General features: G+C 44.2%; 1 protein-coding gene across 1 annotated transcript; it reads left to right on the top strand.

Moving 5' to 3' along the window:
• The first annotated feature begins 552 nt into the window (after positions 1–552).
• COX5A (cytochrome c oxidase subunit 5A) lies at positions 553–14539 on the top strand. Its single transcript, XM_074966009.1, has 5 exons — positions 553–786; positions 8022–8138; positions 10498–10619; positions 12235–12357; positions 14376–14539. Exons 1-4 carry the CDS (start codon positions 693–695, stop codon positions 12346–12348), a joined length of 447 nt encoding a protein of 148 aa, XP_074822110.1. The 5' UTR covers positions 553–692; the 3' UTR covers positions 12349–12357; positions 14376–14539.
• The last annotated feature ends 2015 nt before the right edge of the window (positions 14540–16554 follow it).

Genomic DNA, 16554 nt, shown 5'->3' with positions numbered 1-16554 from the left:
TGCGCTGCCAAAGGCCGGAGAGCCTAATTGAGCAAGACAGGGAGAGGGAGCCTAGGCTAGTAGAGTAGGCAGGTTCAATTAAATCCTAGTACATCGCGCGGCACCCCGGGGGGTGGGGGGGTCCAACCCATCACACTCACCTCCCACTGAACTCATTGGGAGTTAGGAGCCTAAATACCTCTGTGGCGTTAGATACCACTCGCTAGCCCCCACGTGCCAGGAACAGGCTTTCTCCTAGGGAGGACGCACCCCAAGGGAGAAGCCCAGTTCCCCCCTTTTCTTGGCTTGGGGGAGCAGCGCCCCCCGCCTGGGGGAGCAACTTCAAGCCCCCCTCCTGTTCCGATCTGCCCCTGCTCTGAGGCAGGACGGGGGGGCAAGGGCAGGGCGGGAACCTGTCCTACTCACCCCCCCCCCGGCCCTCTGCTATCCGCAGCGATCGCTCCCCGCCGGCCTCCCTTCAAAATGGCCGCCCGCGCCCCTCCTCCCCTCCGCTCTGCAGGGCCCCGCCCCCTTGCGGCTCCCCGCCATCACGTGACGGGGGCGGTTTGTCCGCCCGGCGACGCCGTAGCCGCTACCCCGCCCCTTGCCCTCGGTCCAGGCGCGTGGTGGTGGTGGCCTCTGAGCGCGGCCGGCGAGAGGAAGCCTCGCGCTCCGGTTGTCCCGTCCCGTCCCGCTCCCCAGCCCGCTCCGCTATGTTGGGAGCCGCCCTGCTCCTTCGCCGCTGCACCGCTGCCGGCCTCCGTGGCCTGGCCCGGGGGGCCCGACAGCCGCCCGGCGCCGCCGCCGGTGAGTGAATGAGCGCGCGAGCGAGCGGCGCCTTCTTCCCTCTTCTCCTCTCGGCGCTGGCCCCGGGCCGCTGGAGCCCGGCCGCACGGGTGCCCCCTGCCCGGTCCTGCCCCGGCCCCCTCAGCTCCGCGGTCCCGGGCCGCGGGGGAGCGCGGGGGCGCCCAGTTCCGGGAGCGCCCAGCGGCGGGGCCCGGGGCGGGGGGGCTGCGGCGGCCCGGCGGCGCCGTGTCCTTGTGGTGACCTGCGGTGTCACTCGAGGACTGGCTGCACCTGTGGCCTAGTGCGCGCCGCTCGGGCCCTGCCCCGCGGCTGTGGCAGCCCGGTCCCCCCCGCGGCTCGGCCCCCGCGCCGCCCCGTGGCATGAGTGGGGCGGGAGGCCCGGGCTAGGACACCGCCCTACCCTGTCAAGGTTATCGCTTAAAGGTCGAGCCTCCGGTGCCTGTGCCGGGGTCCCTCGCGTGCCGGAGCGGGAGCCGCGCCCGCCAAGGAGCGCTGGGGATGGCTGCATCCGTGGCCGCCACGGGAAGGTGACATTGAGCTGGCTGAAGGGGAGAGGGAGGTGAAGCCTGCACGGGCACCTGTGCTGGCCTCCCTGTAAGGGAGAGGAGGTAGGGTGGGCCTGATTCTGGCCCCTCAATCATCCCGATGGGGAGCGGGTCTCTCTTTCGGGAGGGGCAGCAAAGGGGGCCAGGTTAGCTGGGTCCCAGCCCAGCCGGCCTATTTCGCAATGCCGCTACCTCTGTCTCTATTGCCAGTTTCTCTTCCTCTTTCATGCTTCAGAGTAGTAGCCGTGTTAGTCTGTATCCGCAAAAAGAATAGGAGTACTTGTGGCGCCTTAGAGACTAAGAAATTTATTTGAGCATAAACTCAGTCTGTTAGTCTCTAAGGTGGCACAAGTACGCCTTTTCTTCTTTCATGCTTGTGTCTCTGTCCACTCCCCGTCTAGCATTTCTGCAGTGACTTTGATTTGAAGATAGTTGGCACCACTTGCAGCCACTGTATGGGCCTTTCTATAACAAAGCTAACCTGTCTGTGGCATGCAAATTTTGATTTGTGTAAACCAGCCTAGTTTGTTCTCCCAGTTTTATGAAAAATATATATTTTGGTTAATCTCACATGCCTTGCAACCAAAGGGAAAACAAATCTTGAGTACAAGAATAAGTGTTAAGGTTTACTAATCCTCAGATTAGTAGCCCAGTGACATGTCTGTACAGCAGTGGTTCTCAACCAGGGGTACACAGAGATCTTGCAGGCGGTACATCGAAACGTCTAGATATTTGCCTAGTTTTACAACAGGCTACGTAAAATGCACTAGCAAAGTAGTTCCAAAATAAAATTTCATACAGTGACTTGTTTATATGGCTGTATATACTATACACTGAAATGTAAAGTATAATATTTATATTTCAATTGATTTATAATATGGGAAGAATGAGAAAGTAAGCAATTTTTCAGTAATAGTATGCTGTGGCACTTTATTTTTATGTCTGATTTTGTAAGTAAATTGTTTAAGTCAGGTGAAACTTGGGGGTATACAGGACAAATCAGACTCCTGAAAGGGGTACAGTAATCTAGAAAGGTTGAGAGCCACTGCTGTACAGGATACTGTGAGATCTGCTAAAGAGCATATTGTGCTCTTGTCTGAAATGATTAGGGCTATTGGTTGCAAAAATGTACCACTTGCAAACTCAAATCTGTGTCTACAGTAAACTTACAATCTATCCCAGGAATAACTCCTGATTTATCTTTGCTTTTTCAAAAAGAAAATGAAAGTGGACTGAGGAAGTTGATATTGCTGCATCCCTGTTTCTAGGAAGCATTTGAACACTTCAGAATATAAACAGCCAGGCTACCCTTAAATCATAGGTTTGAAAAGAATACTTATGTAAAATTTGTTGCTGTATCTTCCTCCTTTTCTTCCTGGTCTTCAATTCTGTATCTTGATGTGCACTCTGCTCATCAAGGTTAAGCTTTCTCTGATTGCTTTCAAACACCTATGTTTAAATCTCTGACCTAGGCCTGGTCTACACTAGAAAATTAGGTTGGCATAACTATGTAGGTCAGGGGTGTGAAAAATGCACACCCCTCCAAGTGATTTGGTTAAAACAACCTAAGTCACTGTGTAGAAAGCACTAGGTCAATGACAGGTTTCAGAGTAGCAGCCGTGTTAGTCTGTATCCACAAAAAGAATGACATAATTCTTCCATCTATCTAGCTGCTGCCTCTTGAGGAGGTGGATTACCTATGCAGACAGGAGAGTCCCTCCCATTGGGGTAGGTAGTGTCTATGCAAGCATTGCTGAGACGCAGCTGTGCCACTGTAACATCTTGAGTACAAACAAGCCCCTCGTCTCCCTTCTCCTACACCTCTTCTTGTTCCTCGTCTTTGGTATCCATCAGTGCTAACCTTCTTACACCCTTTCACAAAAGTCTGTGTGCTGCCTTCTCTGCTACCCTATATGCTTGAAATGTCCTTTCATGTTTCCAAGTCTCCATCCTTACCTCATTCAAATCACTCCTAAGACCCACTTTTGCAGAATCACCTCCACAAAAATGTTTCATGCTTTTAAAAAAATTATGCCCCCAAGATGCATTTGTCTAAACTGAGTAACTGTATAAGAATATCTGTAAACTTGTATTTCCTTCCTCCCACTTCCTGGTGCGTGCTTCATTCCTGTATAATTTTGTCAAGTGCATCGCTAGATTGTAAGTTCTCTGGCACAGAGACCTGTCTCTTGTTTTTTGTGAAATGCCTAGCTAGCACACTTGAGTATGGTGTACAATGTCCTGTCTTGGATATTTGGGCTGTCTCCGTAATCATACAGTTTTGGGCCTCCTGAAGGTGGGAGATGTCCTGATTTTCTTCTTGTGACTGTGGATTCCTTTCAAGACTGCCTTTTTAGCCTTCAGAGCCTTGGATTTTGCCTCTGTCTTAGCAGGGACAGCCTCCTTCTTCGCCTGTCTTCTGTCTCTGGGCATGTCTTTACTCAAACTTAACTTTTTAAAAATCTCTTTAAATGGTCTTTTTAAAAAAAAAAAAAAAAAAAACCCTCCACTTCCTCTCCCCTTCCCCCAGCACTCTTCTGACCTTGTCTTTTTTCTACCAATCTATTTTACTTTTGCTTTTGTTGTGTCCCTGTCATCCTCTGGAGGCAGCTGAGTGCAAGTCTGGTTTGACCACCAAATAGAGATGGAGTATGTTGGATAATGAGGGGTAACAGTGAATTTGAGGCTGTCTCCTTCTAAATGTGGGTATGTTGACACATCTTCATCACAGTATTATTTTAGTATGTATATCACATTCCAGCTTGATCTAAATATTTTATAAATGTCTGTCAACATTTTGGAATATCTCCTATAAAAGGCAGGTGGTAAGTATTATCCACTTTTACCTATGACTAGACAAGGTGTTTGGAAGCTGTAACTTGCCCAAGGTCTTGAAGCAAGTCAGCAGTAGAGTTAGGAATATATCCTGGAAGCTTTGAGTTCTAGCTCCTGGCTCTTAATATTTAAGTGCGCAGGTATCTATTTCTAAAAGGATGTTATTAACTTAGTTGGCCCGTAACATATATTTTGTAAACATGCAGTTTTAAAAACTAAAACCAATGGACATATTTTTATGGCACTTCTTAAAAAAAAACTTTGTTTAATCTTCAGTAATTGCAACTCAAAACACAGGCAGTAAGAATCTGAAAGTGACAATGACTTAATTGACTTCTATGTAGGTTGTAATACTAGAGCAACTTCCAGTAATGCATTAAAGCAATGTGGCTGTTTGTTGTATTTGTTCTGTCATCTTTTCCCTTGGAGAAGTGTGTGCAGTAGACTGTCGTATGTTGGAATTTTTTATAATACATATGTTGCTATATATGTCAGAAAAAGCAAAGTCACAGAAATGCGCCTTTTGCTTATAGTGGAAGGTGGTGAAGATTATGATGGTGTCCCTAGGCTCTGTTTGCCAGAAGCTGGGAATGGGCAACAGGGAATGGATCACTTGATAATTTCATGTTCTGTTCATTCCCTCTGGGGCACCTGGCATTGGCCACTGTCAGAAGACAGGATACCGGGCTAGATGGACCTTTGGTCTGACCCAGTATTGCTGCTCTTATGATGGTCCTTAGTTCCTCTGAGAGCTCATTCCACAGTCTTGGGTTGATGCCTGAGAAAACTCTCCAATACTTCCATTTTCCAACTTGAGATTTTGGGGGAGGGGAAAGGAAAAGCCAATTGTTCTTTTAAAATTTACACTTTTAATCTTAAATTTAGTATGCCCACATATAAGGAACATTGTCGGAAATATGATTAAGTTGACAGCATCCTTTTAACATAAGTAGCCATCATTATAGAGGTATACTACATTTAAAGCATAAAAAATCAAGAATATGCCAAGTGAGGGTCTGATCTAGGTAAACCAGTGGCCTGATTATTGCAAAGTGGTTCAGAATACCCTTCATTTCTCTTTTCTCCCAGATCCCTGGAATACTTGGATACCTGGAAGGTGAAGGGTTGTCAGTAATTCCAGTCAAATTTAATGAGTTTCATTTGACTTCCAATTAGCTACAATGCAGCAGTATACCTGAGGGAGTTCATTGTCCATCCTAGTAGGAAGGCATTGTAATAATGTGGAGAGTTGTATCTTTTTAAGAGAACTCTATTTGATTTCTAAATCAGTAATTCGTAATCTCCATTTTGAATGATGCAATAATCTGTTACATTTTGGGGAGCATTGAATACCTTGTGAAAGCTTTGTTCAAATGATGTACTGAATCAATATCTGGCAAGAATCTGTTGCACTCAGGTCATTCTGTTAAACGTAACTTTAGTCTGACTCAGCGTATATATGTATTGGAGAGAATGATGTTCAGGAGAACATTCTTTTGTATTTTGCAATTTTTTTGTAATTAGGATCCACTGTCTTAAGTCACGTGTTTTTTAGGAAAATTGTTTGCTTCATGCTTAATGGTAAATTAAATTTCCTAGTGTCACTTCAAGCTAGGGGAAAAAAAGGCTAGTCAGCATGAATAAACCAAAGTCTAGCATAGTAGTCCTTAACACGCATTAAACATTTATGAAGTGCTGTAAATGCAGATAGCACTTTACAAAACATAGAATAAGACATGCCCCCTCCCCAGAGATCTTAATAAAACTTTGTTCAATATGAACAAAATAATGTGTTGCATCTAAGTTAGAAAGGAACAAGTCTTAACTTCTTTCCCCTTTCTCCTAGACTCTTGTCTTCAGGTTGGCAATTAATGCTATGCTCCTGAGTGCAATTACTCTTTCAACAGTGCCAATCATAAGAGTGAAATTGATGGGTCTTAGTCATTATCTTCTGTGGGTGGAGCAGCTGGGGAAGCACTTACTCTTGAGAGTATTCAGAGCAGCGGCAGTGTTAGTCTGTATTCGCAAAAAGAAAAGGAGTACTTGTGGCACCTTAGAGACTAACCAATTTATTTGAGCATAAGCTTTCGTGAGCTACAGCTCACTTCATCTGAATGCATTCAGATGAAGTGAGCTATAGCTCACGAAAGCTATGCTCAAATAAATTGGTTAGTCTCTAAGGTGCCACAAGTACTCCTTTTCTTCTTGAGAGTATGGATCTAACTGAGGTTTTGCACAGCAGCTAGTCCCATAGCTGTTAGTTGCTGTTGGCAAAGGCTACTTGTTCTCCCTTGCTTAGTGTTCGGAAAGCCCCTTGTGATAAAGAACAGTATTAGGAGAGGAAACTAGATTACAACCATGTTAATTGAATTCATCTTAGAATCCAGCCCACTTTTATTTTATTACATTTAAATAAATGTTTTTAAGAAACTGTCAGATACTCAAGTTTCAATGTAGACTTAGTGCTGGATGACAACCCCAAAGACTGAAGTTCTGTGCTGACTCACTGCATAGCTGTAGTAGCGATAATGTAAGTTTCCCCTGTAAGGCTTCACTATTCTATTCTCGGGGTAAGAGTAGTTCTGCCTCGAGGATGCCCTTGGAGACAGCAAAGGTGTGTTTTTGGGGACTGGATATTTGTACACAAAGGCACTTTACACAGGCCACTGAACAGCCATTAATTGAAAGTTAGCTTTCATCCACTATTGAACCTGGTTACCCAGACTTGCGTGTATCGTGCTACTCCTTCCTCTGAGTCATCCAATAGTTCTGTGCTCTCAGTGTTTCTTACTGTTAGAAATAGGATTTAGAAACTAGGAAACATTTCCCCCCTTAGATTACAAAACCAACTATTTAACAATTGTAGAGCTTACATGGGGAAATCGTTCCAGAATAAAGTAGTGTGTAAACATGAAGCACAATAGCTATTCTGCAATAACTCCCTGGGTGGATGCTCTTATTCTGAAGTGCCTACATTGGGAGCTAGTGTGGAATAGCTATACTGGTCAATTTCCACATGTAGACAAGCCCTTAGGAGGCAGGAACAGTTGAATTCACTTTCTCCTCTCCCACCATTTCATTTGGAGCAAAAATTGACATAGTGTTAGCTTGCAAATATCCTTGTGAAGTAGTCGTAAATGATGACAGTGTTGCCAACTAGATACTGTAGATAGAGCTTCCTTAACTCTGACTTTCATTTTTGACTGGTTTGCTCTGCAGCAAAGGAGCGAAAGTACTGCAGTGGTCTGTCTTTTTCTATTTGGGGACCTGGAAGCCTTTTTTAAAATGAGTTGTTCAACAGATTCTAACAATTTCAAGGTGATCACTTTTATTAAGCGTAAACTAGTGCTTTTTTGAGAGCTGGTATAACTACATTTTTGAATCCAGTTTGTAAACATTTTGTAGATTTGCTCTTTCAAAGGAAGAGCAAACACTTGCTTGAAAGGCCTTTACTTGGACCATCTTACCATAGAGCACATCACTGGGACTTTAAATGTACTGAATTAGTGACTCAAATCTATTATGTACTTGCTGCATCCTGACTAAGGTTATGTCTGCACAGTGAAGAAAAACACATGGCTGGCCCATACCAGTTGACTCAGGCTGCGGGGCTGTTCAATTGCTGTGTAGACTGGAGCTCGAGCTCTGGGATCCTCCCACCCAGCATAGTCTTAGAGCCCAAGCCCGGAAGTCTACACAGCCCTGCGAGCTCAAGTCAGCTTGCATGGGCCAGCTGTGGGTGTCTAGTTGCTGTGTAGACGTAATGACTTCATAGCTACAGTCTCTTGGCCTAAGTTTTTGAATTAAATTTCCTCTGTTTTCACTTCAACCCTTTCCTATTCCTTCGTCACACAGCTGTGTTGCCTGCTCGTTGCTACTCTCATGGGACACAAGAGTCAGATGAAGAATTTGATGCTCGCTGGGTGACATACTTCAACAAACCAGATATTGATGCCTGGGAGCTGAGGAAAGGTATGTTAAAAGGGCAGGAAGGAATGTCTGATATTGAAATACTCGTGGCTATGGTAATATGGGGAAATCTAAACTGCTTTGAAATATTATGACCACTGAATGTTACTACTATGTCAGAAAGTAAAAGCTTATGCTATAGCAGGGCAGATGTGCTGTGCTGTAGGGGGGAGCTCAGAAATTCTCCTAAAATTCACTTCCATAATACTGAACTGTACGGTCTGTGTATGTTTTCTAAACCTCCTTGAATGACACAAACTACTACACTTACTGTAATAGTAGACATTTGTGAAGGAGTTAAAAGAACCCAGGAAACTCCAACGTAGTCGTCTTAACTTACTCAGTGCTAACCAAGGGCATAGGTGATGGGGTCTTGCCTTTTCTAGGCAGTAGACACCTGAGATTAGGGATTGGGGTTACTTGTGTAGTCCAAATGCAATCAGTGTGACTTGCTGCTTCATTGTGATTGCTTTGTATCAGCACTCTTAAGATGGTCAGTGATGTAGTACAGTGGCTTTCAAACTTTTTTTCTGGTTAACCAGTTGAAGAAAATTGTTGATGCCTGCGACCCAATGGGGCTGGGGATGAGGGGTGTGGGAGGGGCTCAGGGCTGGGGCGCGGGGGTGAGGGCTATGGGGTGGCGCCAGGAATGAGGGGGTCGGAGATCTGGGCTGGGGGTTTGGGGTACAGGAAGGGGTTGGGGCATGGACTTACCTCTGGCAGCTCCCAGTGCAGGAGCTGGTTAGGGCTCTAGGCTGGGGGTGCAGGCTCTGGGCTGGGGCCAGGGATGAGGGGCTTGGGGTGCAGGAAGGGGTTGGGGCACAGACTTACCTCTGTCCCACTCGGCGGTGCTCACTAGAGCTGCTGGGGTCCCTGGGTGCTGAGCAAGGCGACCCAGTGTCTTACATGCCGTGACCTAGTACTGGGTACCCAAACTTTGAAGAACACTGATGTAGTAGACCTGGAGTTCACTTCTTATAGCTAAGGCTACGTTTTAGTCACGGATATTTTTAGTAAAAATCATGGGCCGTAAACAAAAAGTCACGGGCACGTGACCTGTCCGTGACTTTTACTAAAAATGCCTGCCCTGACTAAAACTTGGGCGGGGGGCCCGCGGGTGCTCTGAGGGGGCAGGGGGCTGGCAGAGCCTTCCTTCCGGCTCCGCGTCCCTGCAGCTCCTAGGCGGCGGAGGCAGGGGTCAGGGCAGGGGCTCCGCTGCTCCCACCACAAGCACCGGTTGCTGCAGCTCCCATTGTCCGGGAACCACAGCCAATGGGAGTTGTGGGGGCCATGCTGGTGGGAGCCGGGGAGTCCCCCCCAACCTCTTGCCCCTAGCCCTGAGCCCTCTCCCACACACCCAAACTACTGCTGCTGGCCCAGGGGCTGAGCCAGCACCAGCTGCTGCAGAAGTCACGGAGGTCACGGATTCTATGACCTCTGTGACAGACTCGCAGCCTTACTTATAGCATGTACAAAGTGAGTCTAATAAACATTATGCTAGTGCAGAAAGGCTTTACTTTCTTGCATCTTCATGGCAAACTCTTGAGATGAGGGAGGAGGATTACTGTGTAGCCCAAGTGAAATATCTGCTTAGATTTCAACACATTAAAATCCCAGTATAAGACTGTAGTTAAAGAATCTGATTAAATTTGAGGTTTTTTTTCAGTAGCTGATAATTAAGTCACTTGAGTAAAAATTGATTTTTTGGGAAAAGTAACTGAGTTCAGCTGTTGCTTAACGAATGTGAATAACTACACAAATGGAATAACCTTTGGAGGTTGACTATATAGCTTAAGAGTGGCCATTACCTACTGGAAACCTGTATAATAGCTCTTCTAGTTGACCTGAGCCTTTGGTCTGAGCCCTGAAGTTTTTTTATAATGTCAACTGTTGTGGAACCTAAAACTAAGGCTTATAAACTTGTGCTTCTAAACCTGCAGAGAGTTGAATGCAAGAGCGAAAGATAAGGAATCGCGCTCTTTGTTTAGAAGTTTAAAAAGGAAAGAGGTGGAACAGAGACATGGACAAAATTTTTTTCCTTCAATGCATTTGTATGAGTGTAATTGAGTGTGCTTGGTTAAATGTGATGGTTCTGTAACTGACAGCAGAATGGCATGTCAAGGTATGTAGTCTGACTTCTTAGGAGCATGGATGAAACTGGGGCTCAGTGGCTTAATGAAACCTAGCTTTTCTGTTAAAGCTTTTGTAGATAATGAGATCACATGACTAGCATCAAACTACAATGGCAAGGAGACCCCCTGGGCTGAACTTTGAAAAACTCTCTCGCAACAGGTTCTAACCCTCCTTTTACCACTTAGATAATGAGGGTTTCTCAGGCTGTCTTATCTTCTCATTCTGACAGGCATGAACACTCTGGTGGGCTACGATCTGGTGCCAGAACCAAAAATCATCGATGCTGCTTTGAGAGCATGCAGACGGTTAAATGACTTTGCTACTGCGGTCCGCATCCTAGAAGTTGTAAAGGTCAGTATAGTGGTGACTTGGGGTATGCTGGAAATGCTGCTGCTTGTGCCTTCATGCTGCTGAAAGGGTTTTAAAATGGAGATGAGTCTCCTAGCTTCTCATGTTGCATTTTTCACCCACTTAAGCAGGGGAAACCTCCAGTTTTCTGATGGTACTGGAACTAGTAATTTGACTAAGGTCGCATGGTCAAAATCAGTTTTAAATTGTTGCTGTTTAAGTACCAACAGAAAATCCCTCCTGTACAGGATCACAAGTGTAAATGCACTGGATACTGCTGTACTTCTTCCTTCCCCTCTCTTGACCCTCCTCTTTAGAGGAGAACAGAATAAAGAGGTGAGCCTTTGCAACCCACACTGGAAAGTATGAGAAAAGGAACATGTCCCCTCTTCTTCACCAGGTAAACTTGTAGGAGAATTGTGTGCTAATGGGGCCTGACTTTCAGAAGTGTTTATACTGGACATATCTTGTAAGGAAGACCAAATTGAGACCTTACCTATCACCAAATCATCCGAGACATACACATGAATATAAGGAGCACGGCTGTGAAAGTCAAACAGCTCTGTACAACTGTAGCATTTTTTCAGGGAATTTAACAAAGATGACCACATGCTAAACTTATCGTCTCTCTTTTCTCTGTGCCATGTCTTTTTTGCTCTCCTCCTCTTCCCTCTATGCCAGGATGACTGGCCACTGAGATGATTCTTTAAAATATTTCCTTTGGGGAAATGTAAGGGATCAGATTGCCTCTATAACCCCCCCTCCCAAACTACTTCTCCTCTAAAACCCTGTTTGAAAGACTTTTGTGGAGGTGACTTCTCGTTAACCCCTGAACAGACATGAAACTAAAATTTTATGTTTTATAAACTGACCCTTTCTTTGGACTTGTTTAGATATTAGTGTATCTCTTACTCTTTTTTGCCAAAACAATCAACAGGCATCCCTCAAACTGGTCTGTAGAGCATGTAGAGGTGTGTGGAGAGCCAGCTGTTCACCTAGTGCTGTTTTTCCTTGTTTTCAGTTTGTATATTTCATTACAGATAAACTGGGAGGGGGTTTGCTGAAGCACTCGGCTTTGGCCTAACTCTGCTTCCATTGAAGTTAGTGGAAGTTCTGTGCTGCTCAAAATCCCAGCCCACCCATTTATTTTCCATGTAAGCAACTGCTGTGGTTTGTTAGGCAATGAGAGAGCCTGCATGATAGTGAATGGGGGAGGGTAGTCCACATAACTGTGGTTGGGTTGGAAGAAGTCCACGTTATGAACACTCGAAAAACTCTGCAGTAAATGAATGAATTTAGCTACTACCTCTTCGTACTATACTCCAGCCAGATAAGTACAGGCTGTGGTTAGCAGATTTCAGTGTAGATATTCTGTGGAAGGCTCAGCTGATTTACTGTTCTTAAGCAGTGGTACAATGTTACCTTTCCATCTAATTGGGGACAAACTATTTTATCATTAGCAATAAGTGGATCAAACTGTAGATCCTGTTGTGAGTACATGATTCTCAGACACAGACAGACATAGTCTGGCATACAGTGCAACATTGATTTTTTTTTTTTTTTTTTTTTTTTGGACATCTCTTTGCTATTGAATTAATTTTTCTCCTCTTCTGATTAGGACAAGGCAGGCCCTCACAAGGAAATCTATCCTTATGTTATCCAGGAACTTAGACCAACTTTGAATGAATTGGGAATCTCCACTCCAGAGGAACTGGGCCTAGACAAAGCATAAACATAATTGGTAAGGGGGACTACACAGCCTAAAACTCCTTTTAAGGGTATATAGTAGTCTTCCTTGGATATAAGGAACTCCTAAAGAGAAGGGAGGTGGAATGCATGTTTCATGGGTAAGACTTTTGGGACTTGCATTACCTGGCAATGTGAAACAATTCAGTAGTGTCTACAGTAAGGCTATGCTCAGTGAAGAGTTCAAAGTTCTCTTTTTAGTTATATATACAGAATGAGGGTGTCTCGAGTCCAATTCCTAGTTGTAATGTGTTCTGTGAAAAGAAACCAAAGGGGCTGTGGGTGAGAGACTGGTGTTGCAGACTAATCTGAGCATGGTTTAGTAAGTGGAGAGAGGCTTTTGGAACAGAAATCATTGTAACGTTCAGTTACTGAAATATTTGCCCCAGAGTCTCTAATGCATCCTAAAAATGAAAGGAGGTTAAAATTGAGACAGATGTCTTTTTAAAGCCAAGGAGCCTAGACTCCATTCCTAAATGGAAAACTTTAGATGGTGCCTCTAATAAAAGTAAGAGGGCCTATCAAATGCATTTGTCCAAATACAGCAAGAAGACAGAAGATATATGGAGAGAAACATTTTCACGTGTTGACAGTTTTGATCACCTAGCTGTAGTACTACTAAAAACTAACAATGTGTTTCTGCTGCTTGAGGGGGGTCAGGGGAAGAGGCAATATTCAGTGTTCTAGATGTTTGCTTGATTGTCACAATTACTAGTCTTTAAAGAATCCTCATTTATTTTCAGTGTTGCAGCTTTGAGTCTGTTGCCTTGATTATAAGCTGTTACCATACTTGCTCAGAAGTATATCTGACTTTTTTGCTATCCCAGCAGTCTTTGCAAGAAGCTCTTTCCTTCCATATGGAAGGATCATCCCATATGAAACTATGCTAATCTTTACTTTAATGTCTGTTTATCCAACCCTTTTAAACAGAAGATAGAACAGGACACTAGTGGTTCCCTATGTTGGGAAGTGGACGCATTGCTGGCAACATCTATCACAATAGTGAAGCTGCTAATGTAAAAGGGATAAATCTTCTGCACCTTTCACAAGGTGTGATCTGGCTCCACACAGTGCTGAAGGGGACAGTGCTATTTTCAGCTGTTTAAAAAGCACAGCACTGGCACAGGGGACCCCTTGCTTACAACATAGTCGACAGGTCGGTTTCATAGTGTAGCTAGGGTTAGGTGCTCTGTGGGCAAAACTGTTCGCTTCAGTAGTTTCAAGTGCAATGCTTGCAGGATCAGGTCCTACTTATTAAGGCTTGAAATCCTTAATAAGTAGGGAGGTAGGGCAGGGGAAGGTATTTTCAGTGCTGTAAAGATGATGGATCTGTTTTTAGGGTTAAACTTCAAAGCTGGTATCTTCCTCAAATTCAAATGACATGAATGGGAATCTAAATCCTGTTTTAAAGTAGTAAGTTGACCATTGTCTAACATTAGCTAATGCTTATGTTGCTGCATCACTGGCTGACAGCTTAGTACCAAAAGGCCCTCAGCTGGCCAGTGGGTATCTATCACAATAGCAAGTAAGCTGCAGGCACTGAATGTAAATGTTGATTATTATGTAGACCAGAGTGAAGCATAACAGGACTTTCAGTGATGATGCAACTGATGCATGTCAATTTGTTTGTTAGAAATGGACTTCACTCTCGGAAAATAGTGGGTTATACAGAAGAGTTCTTAAGATTAGATATATGTAACCTTAAAGCAGCTCAGACTTTGCATTTTCACCCATTTTAACAACTTCAACAAATTGGCTTGTTTAAAGGGGTAAAAACTGAGTTTCTAACTTTTTTTTTTAATGCCCTGGGTGGAGTGGTAATGCTGGGTCACTGGTGCTGGTACTGCTCTTCTGAAGAATTTGACTGTTAAACCTGGCATTGTGTTGATAGAGTGAGTGATGGGAAGAACACCATATGGTCTGAAACTACCTGAGACCACCTAAAATGGTGTGGAAGTACTGGCTTGCTTAAAGTAATTTTTTTAAACTAATCCCTTATCTGTTCTCTTCCAGATGGGCTGCACGTGCATTTTATTAATGCTCCCTGATTGTACACAGTCGCCTGGAGACACAAATGTTAAATATTACCTTATTTGAAATAACTTCCTTCTTTATTGAGTCCCAGTGTATGTAATGTGAAGTTGGACCTAATAAAGGAGAAATGGGTTTGAACTGAGCTTGGTCCTTGTTACCTCTGTGGTGATATTGGAGAGAAAAAACAAAAAATGAAATTTCCCAAGAGCAAAGTAAGTAGCAAAAATACACTTTGGATAGAGCCAACTTGCTATTAACTGTATAACCCACTCTGAATTCATCCAGCAACAATGCTGGTTTCCAAGGCCAGCTGCAGAGTTCCTAGATGGGATGTTATATTCCCAACATGTGAAGTTTACTAGAATTCTAAGGATAAAAGTACTGTGTCAGCTGGCTTCTTTGAACTACCTAGCAATGTAGATTAATGCAATGAGGCATGGGAGGCTTTTGCTTGGTTTCGCTGTACCCCAGAATGTAATTTAAGCAATCATTTGTGTGCTTGCTTGACCACTGGCTGACCCAAGTCTGTTGTGTGTGACTTATGCTTACACACTAATGCTTGAACTTCAGTAAATCAGGGCCTCTTTTCTCCCATAGAGGACATACATGGCATTAAATGTTTTTAAGGACATCCGTTTTAACCTGCTGAGTTTTATTTTTTAACATAAAATGCTAATTGTAAGCTCTTCAGGGCAGGAATCCCATCTTTGCGTTTGCTAGGTGTTCTACAAAGTAGAGGTCCCGATCCTGACCAGGACTTTGCGGTGATATGGCAATACAGATAGTGCCACTTATCTGTTTTTCCTCTCTTTAGGAATCTTTATTTCCCTCTCCTCCCCACCTCCCAAAAAACAATCAATATAAAACTGTTCCCTGATGACCTCACCTGCTGCTCTGCCAGGCATGGAATCTTTCAGAGGGCCTAAGGCAATGACATGTGCATCATGAATCTGACTTGGAGTACAGTCCAAACACCAAAAGGTGTCTAATGTGAAAAGGAGTGTGCAAACATTCTAGAACTGTTCACTGGGGAGATTGCGACATCTGCCTCTGTATAATATGATCAATACCTCAATCATACTCTTTGCCACTGCACAGGGATGTTAGCCCTGTCCACATGAAGGAGTGAGTAACTGTAGCCAACAGCTGCTCACAGGCAATCCTAGCCAGATTAGAGTTGGGCAGCAAAAACAGACTGATAAGGGAAGCTAAACAGCAAGAATATTTAATACCACACCTTATATTTATTGCTGGGTTCTTGAAATGAACCACGCCCGTTCAGTTTTTCTTTTCAAACAGTGCTGAGATAACACTGACTTCAGGAGTGTAGGAGAGAAGAGTAGTTGTTACAGCTGAGTAGCTACTTCCTCTGTATTCTCTGTAAATCTATAGCAAACCTGAAAAAGAACCTGAAGATATTAACAGAAGGAATTTATCCTTTCATAAATCATCTTTTGACCCCAGGCTTTTACAGTTAAAAAAGGCAATGAACAAGACTAGCCTAATCAAAGTGTAGGCTTGTTCAAAGTATTTCACATACGCTTGGTAACTACTTGACCAAATCAGTGTAGTCTTTGCCAGAAGACGTGTCCAGAGGGAAATCTTCATGAGGGAACGAACCAAACTTATTAAAATACTACAGATTTGATCAGATGAGTTTATTTTGGACTCTTTCTGCTGACCCTCTCACTATAGAAAAATGGTGGTGTAGTCAGTCTGTCTTGGTCACTATTTAAAAATAAGACTCAAGGGGTCACTGTCCACTTTTCACCTGGAAGTCCATCCTCTGCTGAATTGCTGTCTGTCAAGAGAGCAGCAGAAGCTTCCTGAAGAGCGCAAACAGCAATAGTAGTTGTCTAAAGATGTATAGCAGTAGGTAAGGTGCACCCCCAGGTGTTGTACCACCTGCCCCCATGCTCAATACTCTTGGATGTGTAGATGGAGAAATAGCCCCTTCTTCCAAACTCAAACATAAAGGGAGACCTCTGCACCACTCTAGTGCTTTAGTGAAGACAAGCCCTTAGACCTTTGCAAAGAAGTTTAGTTTATCAAACCAAGCCCATGCTGACCAATAGTGAAGTGCTAATTAATCAATGCTAGTTCCCCAATCTGCTCAGATTTTTCTGACAAATCACCTAGTTCTCTCAGCTCAGGTGCC

The sequence above is a fragment of the Natator depressus genome, chromosome 10 (assembly GCF_965152275.1).
Source record: "Natator depressus isolate rNatDep1 chromosome 10, rNatDep2.hap1, whole genome shotgun sequence".
Classification (NCBI taxonomy): Eukaryota; Metazoa; Chordata; order Testudines; family Cheloniidae; genus Natator; species Natator depressus.
Note: the sequence above shows the minus strand (reverse complement) of the source record. Positions and strands in the feature narration are given on the sequence as shown.